Raw genomic sequence first — 15,999 nt, forward strand, 5'->3', positions numbered from 1 at the left:
AAAAGTTGTTTATGATAAACTATCAAAGTAATAATCTTTCTGTATCCGGCCTTCCATATATGGACTGTTCCCTTGAATGCACTAACTGATTGACATGAATAAAGCATTTTGATTGGCTAATCTGACTGCAGCCCCCAATCTGTTCCCTGTGCCCTACATATATTGCACTATATTGGGTGTCTGCCATTTTGCAGTGCTGTCAGAAGCCTCAGCGAATGAGTTCGTTCCCATTCGTTAACTCATTTTTACCCACAGTCCTCTCTGGTTTTAAGTGTACAACCCATAAATATGTATAGATTCCTTATTTGACTGCTCCAAGCACATAGATGTGTCTTGACGTCATTCACCATAATGATCAAAAAGAATATTCAACGACCCCACAATCCTGGTTGTTAAAAAACTGTTTTTAAATAAAAAGTACATTTCAAATGCCTTTTTAGCTAACGGCTTCATCTGGTTGTATTGTGTTAGTTTAGCCAAAGCATCTTTCTGAAGATTGTTTTGGAAAATAACAACAAAAGTCACTTTCAGATGCTTTCCGGATGCTTTTCAGAAGTTTGAATGAGAGATGCATCCTCTGTTATAATGGTAATTTCATGCATTATTAATATTAAAATGCATTATTTAGGCGTAATGTTTTACAAATTTTCTGAGGTTTTGCTAACTGTCAGATCCGCGTGTAGTATCTCACAGAGTAGATTATTATGTGTGTGTGTATATATATATTTATACATAAAAACCTGTAGGATTACAGATTAATCAGGTTTAAGCATGGTGCATGTTTAAAATCCTCTTATATGCAAATACACAATTATAAACCTTTTTTTTTTTTTTTTTTTCCAATGTACAGAAACCTTGAAACGGTCTCTGTTTGTGTGAACAGTGTGTGACTCATGGCAAAAGATAACACCTGATTATTTTCACACAAATGGAGATAAAGTCAAATAGAGACCCAAAAGTGTCTTTATTGTGAGGAGGTTACATTAGCAAAAACTTACATAAACAGATCATAATTATGTCGTCTTCAATGACACATTCTTCATATATGCAGATTATTGCATGTTCTTCTATATAGCATATAGTTTAAGATATAAATTGATGATCTGCAATACTTTATCCTTTATACTTTAACACTCTTTTTAAAAATACATTAGTAAGACAAATGACAGAAAATGATAAACAACATACATTCTGGATTGTTTAACCCCTTAGCTTCAACATGCTGATCAGTTAGTGACAATGCATTTGTCGGCGAGTACAATAATTGCATTCTTTTTTTTTTTTTTTTTTCAGTTTTGCTCAGACCCCCACACTTGTCCAGTGCTTCCAAAACAGCTCAGAAGTCGGAGGACTCTGGTCGATAATGATCACAAGGTCCCCTGGCTTCCGACGTTCCTGCTGTCGAGGATCTTCATGTTCTCCTGTACCCATGAGTCGGTGGGTTTGGCGCACACGAAAAGACCCTTCACAGTCTTGAACCTGCATTCAAAAGAAATATCATCAGACGCAAAGGAACAGCTCTGTTGGTCAAATGAGCTCGACAAATGCTATTGTATTTTGTCTCCCGCAAACACAAAAACGGAGATATATTGATGTGAAACTTACATCACGGCTTCGTTGGGGCACTGCTGGCTTGTCATGCTGTAGCCAACCACTTTTTTGATCGGCACAGGACGAGTTGAAAAAGAAAAACAGCACCTTTGCGGTCCAATACGCAAACCTAGATTAAAGAATAGGTTTTTGTTAAAACGGTTTACAACTATACTGTAATTTAATGGGGGGGTTTTTTATGTTAATTTATCTTTCTCCTCCATCTTACCTTCGCTGAGGCTAACTGCGCACAGAAGCACCACCACTGCAGAGAAAATGACGACGCGAGAGGCGCTCATTTTGGTTGTCTTAGATTGGCTGGATGTTTGTTTGAGTCCGTTAGAGGTAAAGCACTCAGGCTGGGCTTGGTTCTGTGTGCCTCATTGTCCAGGCAGAAGGACTTTATAGAGGCTCTTCTGTGAGGGGAATATCCCTTCATGGGTGGAATTTAAGGAGGGAGATTTTGCGTCAAATTCACCCACACAGAAAGAAAGTCCACCAGTATCTGCCGTCATCCCACACGTGCTTCTGACCTTCACGAGTCTTTTTTTTTTGAGGGACAGCCCTGAAAGCAAAGCTTTCGCTTCCTCTTTCGCTACAGTGGCAAAAAAAAAAAAACACAACAAAAAAACACAACACTGGAGTACTGAACAGAGAGTGCCAATATGCCAGAAGGAAACTAGATGCACTAGAGTCACGCTCATGCCATTCCACACACAGGAGTCATCAAAAGTTTCATGAATTTTGATTCATGTATTTGGTATTAGCTACACAGTCTTGTGACCAATTTGTATGTATTTTACAAGTTGGCAAATTTGTGGCTAATATATATACGAATTTGTGCAACCTTGGAGTTAGGTGTATGTCAATTCAACAAATTTATACAAAATTAGGCACAGATTTGACAGTTTTAGCAAATATTGCTGATTGCGGAAACTGATCAAAATGTGAAAGAAAATGTAAATAGTTCAGCCAAATATAAATATTTGACCGGAAGGTCAGATTGTTGATTTTTGGGAACACTACGCCGTACCTAAAATATATATTTTTTATTAATATGAGTAAAATATGCAATAAATAATCCTTTCAACAACAAAAATAATATTATATCTGGTAGTCGTTGGTAAAATAAAGGTGTAAGAAGAAGAATACTTTTTATTTTTTAATAAAACAATTTGATTGTATATAGATCATCATGACAATGATGAAACTATAAGAAGAAAAAAAGAAGTTAACCATATATTTTAAACTAAATATATTATTATATTTTGCCACTGGTAGAACGGAAGTATGAATAGGGCATATATGGACGTTTTGGAGCCAGTAATAACAAAATATTTTACTGATAGAATTAATGCCTTTTACTGAAAATGTGATTGAGTGTACATAAGTATATGAAGAAGAAGAATAAAAGAAGAAATTAACCATATATTATAAACCAAATGTATTATTATATTTTGTTACTGGTAGGATGAAAGAATGAATTTTATATAATATGCTATATATGGATGTTCTGGAGCAATAATAATAATAATAGATATAATAATAATACATTTTATTGAAAGAATTCATACCTTTTATTAAAATATGATTTGATGTATAAGCAAGAGACATTAGTTGGCATCTCTGAATAAAAAAAAAAAAGGCTAGTTAACTAGTTAAAGGCTAGTTAAAGTTATTGCTGTCATGAGCTTTCTTAAAGACATGCCGGCGCCACATTTAGAAGGCACTAATGCCCCAACAAGTATCACTTCCTCTTTCAAAAAGGGGTACAAAATGCATGACAAATGTCATCACCGCTAACAGCGTGAACTTTTGACATTTTTGTGTGTAAGCCACACGTGGACAGTTTACTTAAGATACAAACACCCCCTCAGCTAGATATATTTTTTTGGGGGGCTGACAAAAGAAATTCAACTGTAATATTTATTTGAGCTTTTAAAAACTAAAAACTGTAAATGTAATTGTTTTGAACAAATCTCTCTCACACCTGTTGGACACTGAGTCTTTTCATTCTCTGACTCATACACATTTACATTATATCATAGCGAAACAGACACACTTCAGAAACCTTGTGCACTTGTCACGAAGCTTGTTTCGAAGCCATACGTCGAGCACATATAATATCAATAAAGTATTTCAGCGCGTTAGAAACATGTACTTTAAGGTACATTCCTGATGATTCACAGATCAGTGTTTTATTCTGCAGAACTACTCAGCTGATGTGAGTTTGATTTGGATCCATTACTCATTTTATCCAAACAATTCCCAGTAGTTTTTTTTTTAGGTTTTTGAATGTAACAAAAGGTATCCTGTTTCCCCCCCAAGCTTCAAAGGAATCCCTTTGAAAGAAATTGGTCGTTTGTGCTGCAAAATGTAGGGGAATTATTTGAGGGGCTTTTTAAAGCTTCTTCATGTAGTGGGATCAGCATTATAAAACTAAACAATAAAAGCTTCGCGGTGTGGTTGGGGAAGGAGCACTCGATGAGGACTGATCACAATTAATAGTGTTTAATATTCCACTAAAGAGTAAATAATACAGACCACACGTATACTTTGACGAGACCGGAAAATTTGACATAGAACAAACAGGAACTTATAGGACACAGGAAATGACTTAACCTAACACACCTGAACACAATACTTCAGTTAACAGGAGGCAGGAAGTAGGGCACACATGAGACACGAAAAAACAAAACAGTCCAAGCATGTGACGAAAAGACATAGGAAATGTTACAATAACGTTCAAAGTATACTTGTCATTATATTTATATGGCCAAATGTAATGTGCATCGTTTAATATACAAGCAGAATTATAGTTATTTTGATCTGTCCCCACTTCACCTGCAATTGTTATCTCCCGGAGCGCTGCCAGCTGTCAAAACTTCACAAAAATCATTTTAATTGTATCATAAAGCGATTAGTACGGGTTCATTCTCAGTGTGTTTATCGTGTACCACGAAGAGACTAGCGCATGCTCATTAAGGCCCAATACAACGCTACAGTTCTCTGATTTTATTTATAGGCCATCCTACAAGCATGTACTACTTCTCTAATAAAAACACTTGCAAAAATATTCCAATAAATAATCTTGCAGAGCCTAGTCATTCCCAAGCCAAAACACGCCTGTTTAAACTAACGATTTGAAATAAGACTTAGGGGCTGATTGGAAATGCTTTTTTTCGCTTTATCAGTAGCTTTCCTTTATGACATAGAAATTATGATTATGCCCATTTTAATAAAACGAGAAGTTACAAATGCAGTCAAGACAAAATAACAACACTGCATACATGAATGCGAAATTGCTAGATCTTCACAATGTAAGAAGATACTGAATTCACTTAGTTTCGTCTGTTTTGCAGAAAAAGACCAACATTAATATTAGTTTTAGTTCCTTTAAGCGTTTGTGCATTGAGTGGACGGCAGCGACCAGAAATAGAAAAGCATTACAACAGTGAAACAGGAAAGCACAGCAAACATCACCGAAAGAGGAAATGCTTCGTTTGTAGCCCTTCTTGCTTGAGGTGGAAAAGGTTTTTAAGATGTCCCTTATTCCAAGCTGCTGCTTTATCTGTAGCTGGTAAAGAACTAGCGTTGAGTTTGATTGAAGTGAAGCCTCATGCTCCTGTTGGGAACAAAACCAGTACTTTGGTATTGAATGTTTTATCAGGTAAGCAGTCCTATCAGGGAAACTATCAGAGATTTATTAGCGGCAAATGAATCAGCTATATATGGGGCCAAATTAGTTACAAATGCAGTCAAGACAAAATAACAACACTGCATACATGAATGCGAATGCTGAAAAATCTTAAAACTCTCTGGTCATTTTTGCTAATGGTTTAATTAGATTCAATGATCTATGCTAAGCTACAGCTAAAAGTGCTACCAGATCCTGATATTAGCTGAATGGATTAGAAAATAGTAAAACCCGACACTTTAACTCTATAGGAGTTGGAAAATGAGTCTATTTTTTTTTTTTTTAAGTGGCGTGTTGCTTTAAGAGTCATATGTTTGTGAATTAGACTATACAGGGTATGCTTTTTGCATACAGCATGCAAGGAAAGCCAGGGTGCTTTAAAACCAGTGGGCAGCTATAAAGGACAGTAAATGTGAGTGCACATTTATAAAATCAGAAATATGTAAATACAAATTATGCCAATTGACGAACACATTTTGCAGGCTTAATTATTAGAAGAGCCTAAAAATGCCTATATAGACTCACATGTTAAAACCACTAATTTAGATCATTGAGACTGTAAGACAGTAAATGTCGCCGATAGTATCACATCCTCTTTTGATCTGTCCCGATTTGGTTCAGGCTGAGACAAATGACATCAGTCATAATAATAGTTCTTGCTCTAATCGAACAGCAAACACTTTTACCAAAGCTCAACAAGCCATCTATTCTGTTGCTGTATGTTTAATTATAAAAAAACAGAGCTGAATAAAGCATTAAAATGACTCAACATAATGAATATGGCTTTTTGTGTTTTTTTTGTGTCAATTCCATTAATGGCTCTGGTTTCTGCTGTATGAAAATCCAAAAAAGTGAATTCCCAACCATATAAAACCAGTTAGGTGTCTAAGTTGCTCACAGGAGATTTAACGGTATGCTTTTGAACAATTTCTTACAACAGGTTCTTCCTGAAGCGACATTGATTTGACCTTGTAATCTGCTTCCTGGGGAATTTTTTAGCTCTACAACATGACTACAATGAAAGTGTTGGGCAGTACACGATTGTGCAGGATCTTTAATGAAAATCATTTTGTAGTCATTGTTACTTTTATCATTTAAAGGAAGCGTTAAACCTTTTTACTGTAAATTAAATGTCATTGCTCAGAAATGACTATTTTTATTCAGCAAGGATGCATTGAATCAAAAATGGCAGAAAGACGTTAATGGTTTTAAACTGCTTTTTACTCTGTCCTGAATTCTGTCTATGAACCGCCATTCTCTCACCACCAGAGGTCACCCTTCCATCGCATTGACTCTCACGCTACACTATTGCACTACACCCTGGACTGTATTTCTTATCATTACACTTTTTTCATTTGTTACCGTTTTGTTTCGATTATCACTCTCGTAGCGTAAACTGAGATTCAAAGCAGTTTCTAGCTCAGTCGTTATCTCATTGTTACGTCTCTGCCCGTGTTTATTGGATTAACCCTTGTCTTGGACTGTTTGCACCGTGCCCAGATCATCACTCTCGTTATCGGATCATTGCTTTACCTTGTCCTTTTGGCTTACGTTCACCATGGATTAACCCTTGCTTGTTTTTTCAGACTGCTTTCTGGTTTTCCCCTTCATTTGATGTAGTTTGACCCTGCCTGTTTTGACCATGCATTCGGATCCGCACATCTCACGTCTTTTCAGCCCTGTCACATCATCAAAGAAACACCGAAAGTAGGTTCTTAGGTATTTATATATGGTAATTTCACTGGGAAAAATGTGAAACAAAACTCTAAACCCATTTTTAACAAATAATCAAAACACACACACACACACTTTGAATCAAAGAGGGATTTTTTTAATAAAAAGCAGAACCAAAATGCATTTATAAAGAGCTGACACTGAGAAAGCTTTTCCCTTTCCATTTTCCCCTTGAGAGCCTGACCAGCTGAAAGCTCGCAGCAAGCCGCATTCCTCGAAATTTAAAATAAGAAAACAGAAACAACAACAAAAAGTACATAGTCTTGAAAACAATATATAGAGAACAGTAAGATCTTTATGGACAGCGATGAGAGTGAGAAATTGTGAAGCTTCATTATTTCACTGCATGCATCTCTACTACAGCTCTCCCTGTCTGACCCTCGAAAAATGACGTCAGTTTGGATACGATAGGAAGAGTTTAACTTCAGATTAAATGAACACAGGTTACCAAGAGATCATCTGAATTATACCCATGCTTCCTTATATGCATTAGAATTGGTAGTTCTGGATAGGGCTAATTATTATGGCACACCGACCTGATTGAAGAATGATAGCAAGATTAAAATTAGTGGGAGTAGATCAATGCTGCGCTCCATCCAAATTTTGATGCGAGTTGTTTTTATCACTGGCTTCAAACCACAAACTTTTTTGAATAATTGGTAAAATAAATAAATTTTACAATTTACAATAAAATTACAAATTATTACAAATATTGCGTTTACATGACTTTTTACAGTTCTTTTTTGGCCTTGTAAATTAAACAAAAATAACATAGGAGTAAGCATAAAATTTGATAACACCTTTTATTTGTTAATATTAATGAAATGCTGACAAAACAATTTTTAACTTAACATATTTTAACTACACACTGTCGTGAATAATCACCTTAACTATGAGGAACATTGCTGTAACTATGCTGTTGTAAACCTCTCTGTTAGTAGCAATAAGATGCACGCTTTTGATTTACCAAAAAAGAAAATCCTCACTGATTTAAGAACCAGTTTTTGACAAAAAAAGGATTGACTCAAAAGTCATTAACAGTTCGGATAGTTCACTCAAAATTAAAATTTCATGATTAATTACCCTCAGAAATTACAAGTCATCCTCTCCGTTGAAATCCTTGTAGTCTCATAAAATTATGGCTAAAATACTGCTGTCACTGATGAACATGATGAACATGCCAGTTGCGTTGCTGTCTTTGCTGGGTCAGAAAGATTTTGGATTTTATCAAAAATACCTTCATTTGTGTTCGTAAGATGAACAACAATGTTCATTTTAGGGTGAACTGTCCCTTTAAGAGTTACTCTCCATGCACAGAACCTTTCAACCCAATGAAGAAGTAACACTTTCTGTTATTCTTTTAGTATTTTTGAAACTGGTCCGAAGAAAATGTGCATCAATAGCACAATTTTTTCTTGTATTTTATATACTATTTTTATGCAGAAACCAACTTTGGCATGCATATGATACACATGTTTGAAATGCATATAATGCATGTTTTTGCATGTATATGATACGCACTTTGTTGGCATGGATATAATACGCACCCCTAAACCTGCCAATTGCACATCATATGCAGGCAAAAGTGTATTTTTGCATATAAATAGCACAGTAAATAGAAACAGAAAATTGTGCCTCCGAAATACTCATTCATGAGATTGCGTTATATTTTAGTAGATCTTTCCACTTCTACAGAGAATGTGAATAACTCTTAACACAACCGAATGCTTTTTTTGGTTGGTGGTTAGGTTGTGTTCCCATGCACGTTCAGAACCGAATGGAACACAGCATTTGATATTTGTTTCTGAAGCTGTTTATAGGCATACTGATTGGCCAATTAGTCTGTCAGTCAAAACAGGGCGGAGCTCTACACTACATTGCTGTAAACCTCTAACATAGCAAAAAGCAGATAAATGCATCATGGGGAATGTAGTCATTTGTAAAAAGCACATAATGTCAAATCTACGAACCATAGTAATCATAAGAATAATGATAATAATAACAATAATAGCAATAATAACAACTTATAACAAGAGAATTTTAGAGAGTATAAAAGCAACTGTGTTAACACATGAAGAGCGAGCTTCGGTGGGTCTACCTGGGGTAGTTCTTGGGGTACCGTTGCCTGATAAGTGTGTAAACATTTGCAGGGGACGACAATCTTGGCTCAAATATGTAAACAGTGAACACTGCGATGCCTTTCTACGACATCATTCTCCTGCGATGGAGCCACAGCAATACTGCAAGAAGGAAAAGTGTTAGGGGAGGGGACTTGTGTGTGAAAAATAGCCTGTGTTAATTACGTCTCGGGGTTCACGTCAAACATGCAGGCCATGGCGAACATGGCAGTGCACTGAGAAACATGCATCTACCAACAGTTTGGGGTTAAATCCCCACCAGCTGTTCGGTTTTCCCATAGTTCAGGACTATATCATTATATCCCAGCAGTCAACAAAACATGTTCTCAATCGTTTAACTTAGTGTTACATGAGGCCATACAATGCAACCTTGATCAGTATTGTATATCAGTATATAAACTCCCTAAAAAGATGGCGCGAGGCCATAGAAACCTTAGAAAGACGTTAGAAAAGAAAGACACTTGCTGAGGTCTTTTGAAGAACGCTGAGGGATAGATCTTGCAGTGGACTAACTTCAAACACACAGACGGACACGTCCTTGTCCATATTGTGTGACAGGACGACCGGAACAGTCAATGTACGCATTCTTCCATGCAACAGCTTCATTCAAATACCCGGGTCATGGCACCAGAAAATGGCCTCCGCCCCTTTAAGGGCCCCAGAGAAGCTTCAGAAGTGCAAAGGTGAGTAAATCTTTCATTTTTGTTCCTCAGTTCAGATGTAAACAAGCAGAGTCCAGGGGTGGATGGAGAACCAAAGTCTACAAAATCACACACCTTCACGCTGCTTTGAGCTGATTGGTGGTTTTCTCCTTTCCTTCACCCCCCTCTCTTGTCTGTGTTTTCCATCTATGTCATCCATCGTTTTTTTTTTATGAATTACAACCCTCTCAATCACCCTGCCCTCATCCGTCGGGAAGCTTGACAAATGCCTCCTCCTGCTGTTTTTCCTTTCGCTCACTTCTCTGGCTCTCTCTTTGCCTCTCCCCCCTCTCTCCGTGGCATTGATTTTTTTGAATTATGGCCGGGTCCTAAGTCTCCTCTTCTCCAGTTGACACAACCAATCTTGCAGCCACTGAGAGGTGGTCAGTCAATCCAGCGAGTTGAGTGATGAAGCTGAACTCCTCTATATCCTTTAAGGGGTGATAGATCAGGTTTTTAATAACTTTTAAAATAAGAGCAAAACATATAGCACACAGAAATGCATACCTCTGAAAATGCGTGAATTAAAACAAAAGTGTCAGATGCTATTTGGATGCTATTATAACACTACTCTATGGGATGGCACCAAAGAGTTAAGTAAGCATAGCTACACATAGTACGTTCCTCCTTGTCTAGAATACCGAACAGTAGTTATGCACAAATGAAGCTAGTAACACTGTTTCTTCACTATATAGTGAATATACTGGACAAATAGGCAATATGATATCTAAGCAGAGTATGTTTGCTAAGATGTGCAGTACACAAAGCATAACTGTGTGAAATAACGTATCCCATAATGCAAAGAACCCAACTTTGCCTTCCACTTCCAACGTGATAAACAAACCGGAGAAAATACAGCTGCACCCTAATACATTTTCACAATTACTTAATATATTAAAATATAGAGTTTTAAATTACATTTGAATTCGATCTCTGTGGAAACCAGTTTCATCCACTAAATAGAAAAAAAATGCAAGGGCCATGGCTGTTTTTATTTTTTGCAACACTAGAAATGAAAAACTAAACTAACCTGCACTGCATTGTTGGATATGATACCCGGGGCAGTATGTTCTGCTGTAAATAATATATACTTTATACTACAGACACAGCACAAGCAGCTTGATCATATTTTACACCACCCACAAGCATGAACATGCTACTGTACATGAGCTCATTTGTTTATTGACTCCCATGAGCAGTCCCGTGTTCCTGTATTCACTCTAAATTTTAGTCACAGTTAGTATTTAGTCATTATTTGCATAATGCACTCAAAAAGGGAAGTATGTTTATTAATTAGAACTCACCACTTTCCAGTCTTGCTGCAGGCCTTCCTCTTTATAAAGGATGTAATCGATTCTCCTGCCATTGCCTTTCAGGGGGATTTTGCGCCCCTTCTGGCTGGGACAATGGTTCTTGCTAGCGGGGAACACCAAGTACTCTTTTCTCCCCTCTTCATTCTCCATAACCCTGTCAGAGAAATGCAATATACGTCTGTCACAAATTCTTGACCCATACATGCACGTGCGTGTGTGCTCAACTTACTTTTGGAGGCTCTCTGGTGAGCTGACTTCCTCATCATAAAGACCACTCGTGTCCAGCAGTGTACCTGTATAATATGCACATGCAGGCAAACATAAGAAGATTACTACGTGGTCTCTTGGCATTAACATACCTTGGTGCAAGTATTAACAAGTATATATTTCCAACACACACACGCAAATCTTTCACACAATCTAACTATTACATTTAAAAATTAACTGGAAAATAAGTGCTGGTCGTCCTGCCAGAGGAGAACTGAGCCTGGTTTCTCCCAAGGTTTTTTTTTCTCCATTCTGTCACAGATTGGTTCCTTGATGATGTCACCTCTGGCCAGGTTGAAAGTTTATATGAGCTGAAATTTTTTACATTTTTAACGATCACTTAAAAGACCCCTAAATCATTCAAGCGGCAGACATCTGACATCTCTATGCGATCAAGGTCTCTTGAAAGGGACAGATCCCACTGGGACCGCTGAGAGTAACACCAATGTTAAAAGAAACTCAAGGGAGATTTGTATGAGTCATGACTGTGCTCTGATATATGCATGTATCTAATGTGCACCTAACCTTTCCTCTCTAAACCGATAGTTCCAGTACTTTCCATTAAGGTGCTATTTGTGACTACTGCTCTTTATTTAAGGATTTCAATGGGCTTCTAAAAACCTCTTCAAATGTTTAAACCATGGTATACCAGATTCATGAAGCCTTCTGAAGTGAGAAACGCTTATTATTTATTACAAATAAATAAATCTTCGTGAAGTTTGTTACACAATATACGTCGTCATATTCAGACGAGGTTTTCATGAGGAAGTAAGATAAATCCTTGTTTTGCAGATGCACTTTCATTGTAAACAAACACATAATTATTGTTTTGATAATGAAGTGTTAGTATATATAAATTAAAACAAACAAAAGCGCTGTGCAATGATTAATTGTGATTGACTGCATACAAAATAAAAGTTTTTGTTTACACTGTATGTGTGTGTGTACTATTTATGAATATAAAAATACATGCATTACAAAAAATGTTTGTTTATATATTAAATAAAAGTATATAATTATGAATATGAATATAAATATATACATGCAAATATATTTTCAAAATATCTATGTGTATGCATATATATATATACACACACACACACACACACACACATAGACATTACATATACATATACAATAATAAAAATAAGTTTGACAGCACCTGATGTACATGCACAAAATGTACTTTTTACTCCTTACCATTTTATTTCATCTTATTTTATGCACATTAAAAATGGTAAACGTAAGTTCACAGTGCTTGATGATCATTGTTTTCTCTCATCAAGCACACGCGTTTCTACTTCAGATATGAATTTCATCAGATAAACGTCTGGGTTCAATAGTTCACCATCAAATGTGAAGAAGCATGTTGAGAGATAGCAAAGTTGTGTTTTTCCCCCAAAAGGATTATTAATTATTCTTTCTGTTCTAATGATCAAGTCATTAGCTGTGTAATATATTTACCGAATGCACAAGATCCAACGGAAATAAATAATTAATATTTTTGTGAGTATTATAATTTTTTTTATTAACTGTTAGTAAATCTCCAAAAAAGTGTTTCAATGAACGTTTATGTTTGTTTAATTGTAATTAATGTTTAGAGATAGTTATCAGGTAGTGGATAAATAGTATTAATAATATGACAATATAGTGTTGTCAAACTATTAATCAAGTTTTTGTGTATACTGTGTATATTTACTATGTATATATAAATTCATGCATGTATTTAAGAAATATCAATTATATTTACACTTACATACACATATAACATGTAAACAAAAACTTTTATTATTTTGATGGGATCACTTGACAGCATATATATGCATGTAAATCAAATCAACAAATCTACGTTTTTGGTAAAATGACTGTAAAATATGCAGTAAATTACATTTATTTAATAATATAATTAATATATTATCAATATACATACAAAGGAACATATAGTTAGTATAGAACATATATAGGTATATAACATATATAGGTATAGTTGAAATCTAAATGTCATAGACTAAATATGGTTGAGTATCCCTGTTCTAGAGGTTAGTAACAAAATTGTTATCTTTCTGTCTATTCAGAGTGTCAATCTTCACACCCTGAGCAGACCCCAGAGGAGATAAGAAACAGGGTGAGCTATAAAAGAGAAGTGGAACACGCCCACAAATGATGGACACTAAAATCAGAAGCGCCATTAAAGGCCTGCACTCCGTTAGATCTATTTCAGAAGTGAGGCTGGGCAAGAACTTCTCTCCCGTGGTCTCCTGCCAGCTCATCTAGTGCACCATCTGTGTGTGGCCGTGGAGAGCACAGCCGTGTGACATCTAATTTAGCTCCGCAACTTTAAAATCTCACACTAATCAAGACACTTCAGAAAAAAGCCTGCTACCATGTTATAAGAGATCTTTGTGTGAGTGTGTGTGTAAAACAAAAATAAAACCGTATTAAATATTTGATCAAATTCCTGCAATAATAAAACAATTTAATGACAAGTACATTCAAATCTTCATGTTGATTTGCACCTGTAAATATTTGCTTATCTGTTGTGTCAGCACTCTGCTTTTCCGACATTACCATTTGCATCAGTTCTTGAAAAACCCACACTGGTCAACCACAAGTGCAGATTTCTATCCACTATTGTAAGCCACAACACCCAAGTTCTCATGGCGCTGCTTGTGAAAGTTCTTTACTGAACTCACCCAAAGCCCACGGCTTGTCTTCTCCGGGACCGAGACGACAGGGGTCTTTATAATGAGTGAAGAGGGCATGCTGCTGTTCCAGCTTATCCTCTGCAACACACAAACAGAAACCGTGTGAGAAAAAAAAAGAAATGGCTATATTGCCTCCTTCTGGTCATACACAACAAGCTGATTATTATTACTATTATTAATATTATTATTGCAGTCGTTCTAAAAAGGATATTAAATGTAAATGTCAATACACATTAATAAATAAATTGTGAAAGATTATAATAGTAATAGTAATGAAAATGAAAATAATAAACAATAAATAATTTGTCTGCCATTCTTTCCAAAGTTTGTGATGCTTAATTACAAATAGAGTAAATAAAATACTGTAAAACATTGTATATCATAAAAGCAAAATAAAACATTATACATTTGATATAGAAATTACTCACTGAATATAATAAAATATAGTTTAATATGAATAGAATATAGAAAACAAACAAACAAACAATATATACACACACACATTTAATAATATCATGAATATTATTATAAATAATATAATATAATGTTAATAATAATAATAATTATTATTATATTTATTAAATATTTCACCAATATAATACTGAATACAGTATAAATATAATACTGAAAATATATAACATTTTTGATCTATCTATCTTTATATTACAATAGAAATACTCTGTCATAATTACATGAATAACAATTCAAATAACAATAAAGATAATCATGGATCATGGAATGTTTTAAACATTCTAAAATGCATTAAACCCAGCTGTTACATATACTTATTTTTAGTAGCTAAAGCTATGATCAATTTTACAAAATTCCCAGGCATCTGTAAAGAGAGAATGCTGGTACCTGAGGAGCAGTTGTCAAAGTTGAGGTCTCCGAGGATGACATCGAAGGCCACCTGATCTTCCAGAACCTTCTCCTCGTCCGTGGGGCTCGAGGTGGCCCTCTTGAACTCCGCTCCCCACTCCAGGAGCATATCCAGCTGCTCGCAGCGCACCGATGAATCACCTGAGAGACAAAGACAGATTTACACAAACAATACCTAAGAACTGAGACGTAATAAAACTCTGAATTTCATTTTATGGGGGGTTTTATTCAATAACGCACACACGGAGCGCACTGTGCAAAACAACTCATTTGATTTGGGTGTAATATAATGAAATAGCGTCGCACTGAGGCGCCTCCAGTTTATCACATTTTCACAACTCGTTCTGAGGCGGTTGTGGCAGATGTAGAGATTTAATGAGGCCAGGGTGGGAAAACAGAGACAGGAAGAGCGCGAAAGAGCAGTGAAGCAAAGGAAAAGAGGAGATCATCTGTAACATCTCCCCTCTGCTTTGGTGGAGCTGGTGGAGAAGGTAAGAGAAAGAGAGAGAGACAAGAAAAAAAGAACAGCTATTTAATTGCATTTCTCATACGGCTGCTAAAGTTAGAAATATGTATGTTGCTGGGGGTGAAAAAATAACCTTTAAAAAATCTCTTTTACCTTTAATAAAACTCGTGCTGATATTCTGCTCAAGAAACACTTAAAAAGTTTATTTACAAAAACCATGCTTTTCTTTATTGTGTTATCGTGTGTTTATTGTGTTAGTTAGCTAGTTTTTTTAACTCATGTGACTGCAGTTTGATTGAGATCAATTTGAAAGGAAAAAAAATGATTTTTGACAATGACGTTAATTATGAAAATTGCTGAATTATCTTTTGGTAAATGAATTTTTTGTCTATCGTTATTATCAAAGGTGACACAGTCCTTCTGATTAATATTGTTGTGGAAACCATTATGTATTTTTTATAATTCTTTGATGAATAGAAAATTCAACATGGTGTTTATTTAATACAGAA

The 15,999-nt window shown here is 35.6% G+C and overlaps 2 protein-coding genes across 4 annotated transcripts in view; both read right to left on the bottom strand.

Moving 5' to 3' along the window:
* Window positions 1-945: 945 nt before the first annotated feature.
* On the bottom strand, window positions 946-2,004 carry ccl35.1 (chemokine (C-C motif) ligand 35, duplicate 1). The gene is made up of 3 exons (XM_043228753.1): window positions 1,820-2,004; window positions 1,606-1,720; window positions 946-1,479 (listed from the first exon to the last, which is right to left on the bottom strand). Exons 1-3 carry the CDS (start codon window positions 1,887-1,889, stop codon window positions 1,368-1,370), a joined length of 297 nt encoding a protein of 98 aa, XP_043084688.1. The 5' UTR covers window positions 1,890-2,004; the 3' UTR covers window positions 946-1,367.
* A 5,092-nt stretch (window positions 2,005-7,096) lies between these two features.
* The window catches only part of smpd3 (sphingomyelin phosphodiesterase 3), a 36,178-nt gene continuing 27,275 nt past the window's right edge, over window positions 7,097-15,999 (bottom strand). For all 3 annotated transcript variants that reach the window (XM_043228488.1, XM_043228489.1, XM_043228490.1), the window contains exons 4-8: window positions 15,004-15,165; window positions 14,134-14,223; window positions 11,403-11,466; window positions 11,165-11,327; window positions 7,097-10,291 (exon numbers count right to left, since the gene is read on the bottom strand). In XM_043228488.1, coding sequence (XP_043084423.1) covers window positions 10,190-10,291; window positions 11,165-11,327; window positions 11,403-11,466; window positions 14,134-14,223; window positions 15,004-15,165 — 581 coding nt within the window. In that variant the 3' untranslated portion in view covers window positions 7,097-10,189. The remainder of the gene's footprint in view (window positions 10,292-11,164; window positions 11,328-11,402; window positions 11,467-14,133; window positions 14,224-15,003; window positions 15,166-15,999) is intronic.

The sequence above is a fragment of the Puntigrus tetrazona genome, chromosome 25 (assembly GCF_018831695.1).
Source record: "Puntigrus tetrazona isolate hp1 chromosome 25, ASM1883169v1, whole genome shotgun sequence".
Taxonomy (NCBI): Eukaryota; Metazoa; Chordata; class Actinopteri; order Cypriniformes; family Cyprinidae; genus Puntigrus; species Puntigrus tetrazona.

Excerpts from the sequence above, each read along its gene's own strand:
- ccl35.1 (XM_043228753.1), bottom strand. The coding sequence starts at position 1,889 with ATGAGCGCCTCTCGCGTCGTCATTTTCTCTGCAGTGGTGGTGCTTCTG. Across the intron at positions 1,721-1,819 it reads CGCAGTTAGCCTCAGCGAAG|GTTTGCGTATTGGACCGCAA; the intron begins GTAAGATGGAGG and ends TCTTTAATCTAG. Across the intron at positions 1,480-1,605 it reads TGCCCCAACGAAGCCGTGAT|GTTCAAGACTGTGAAGGGTC; the intron begins GTAAGTTTCACA and ends TTTTGAATGCAG.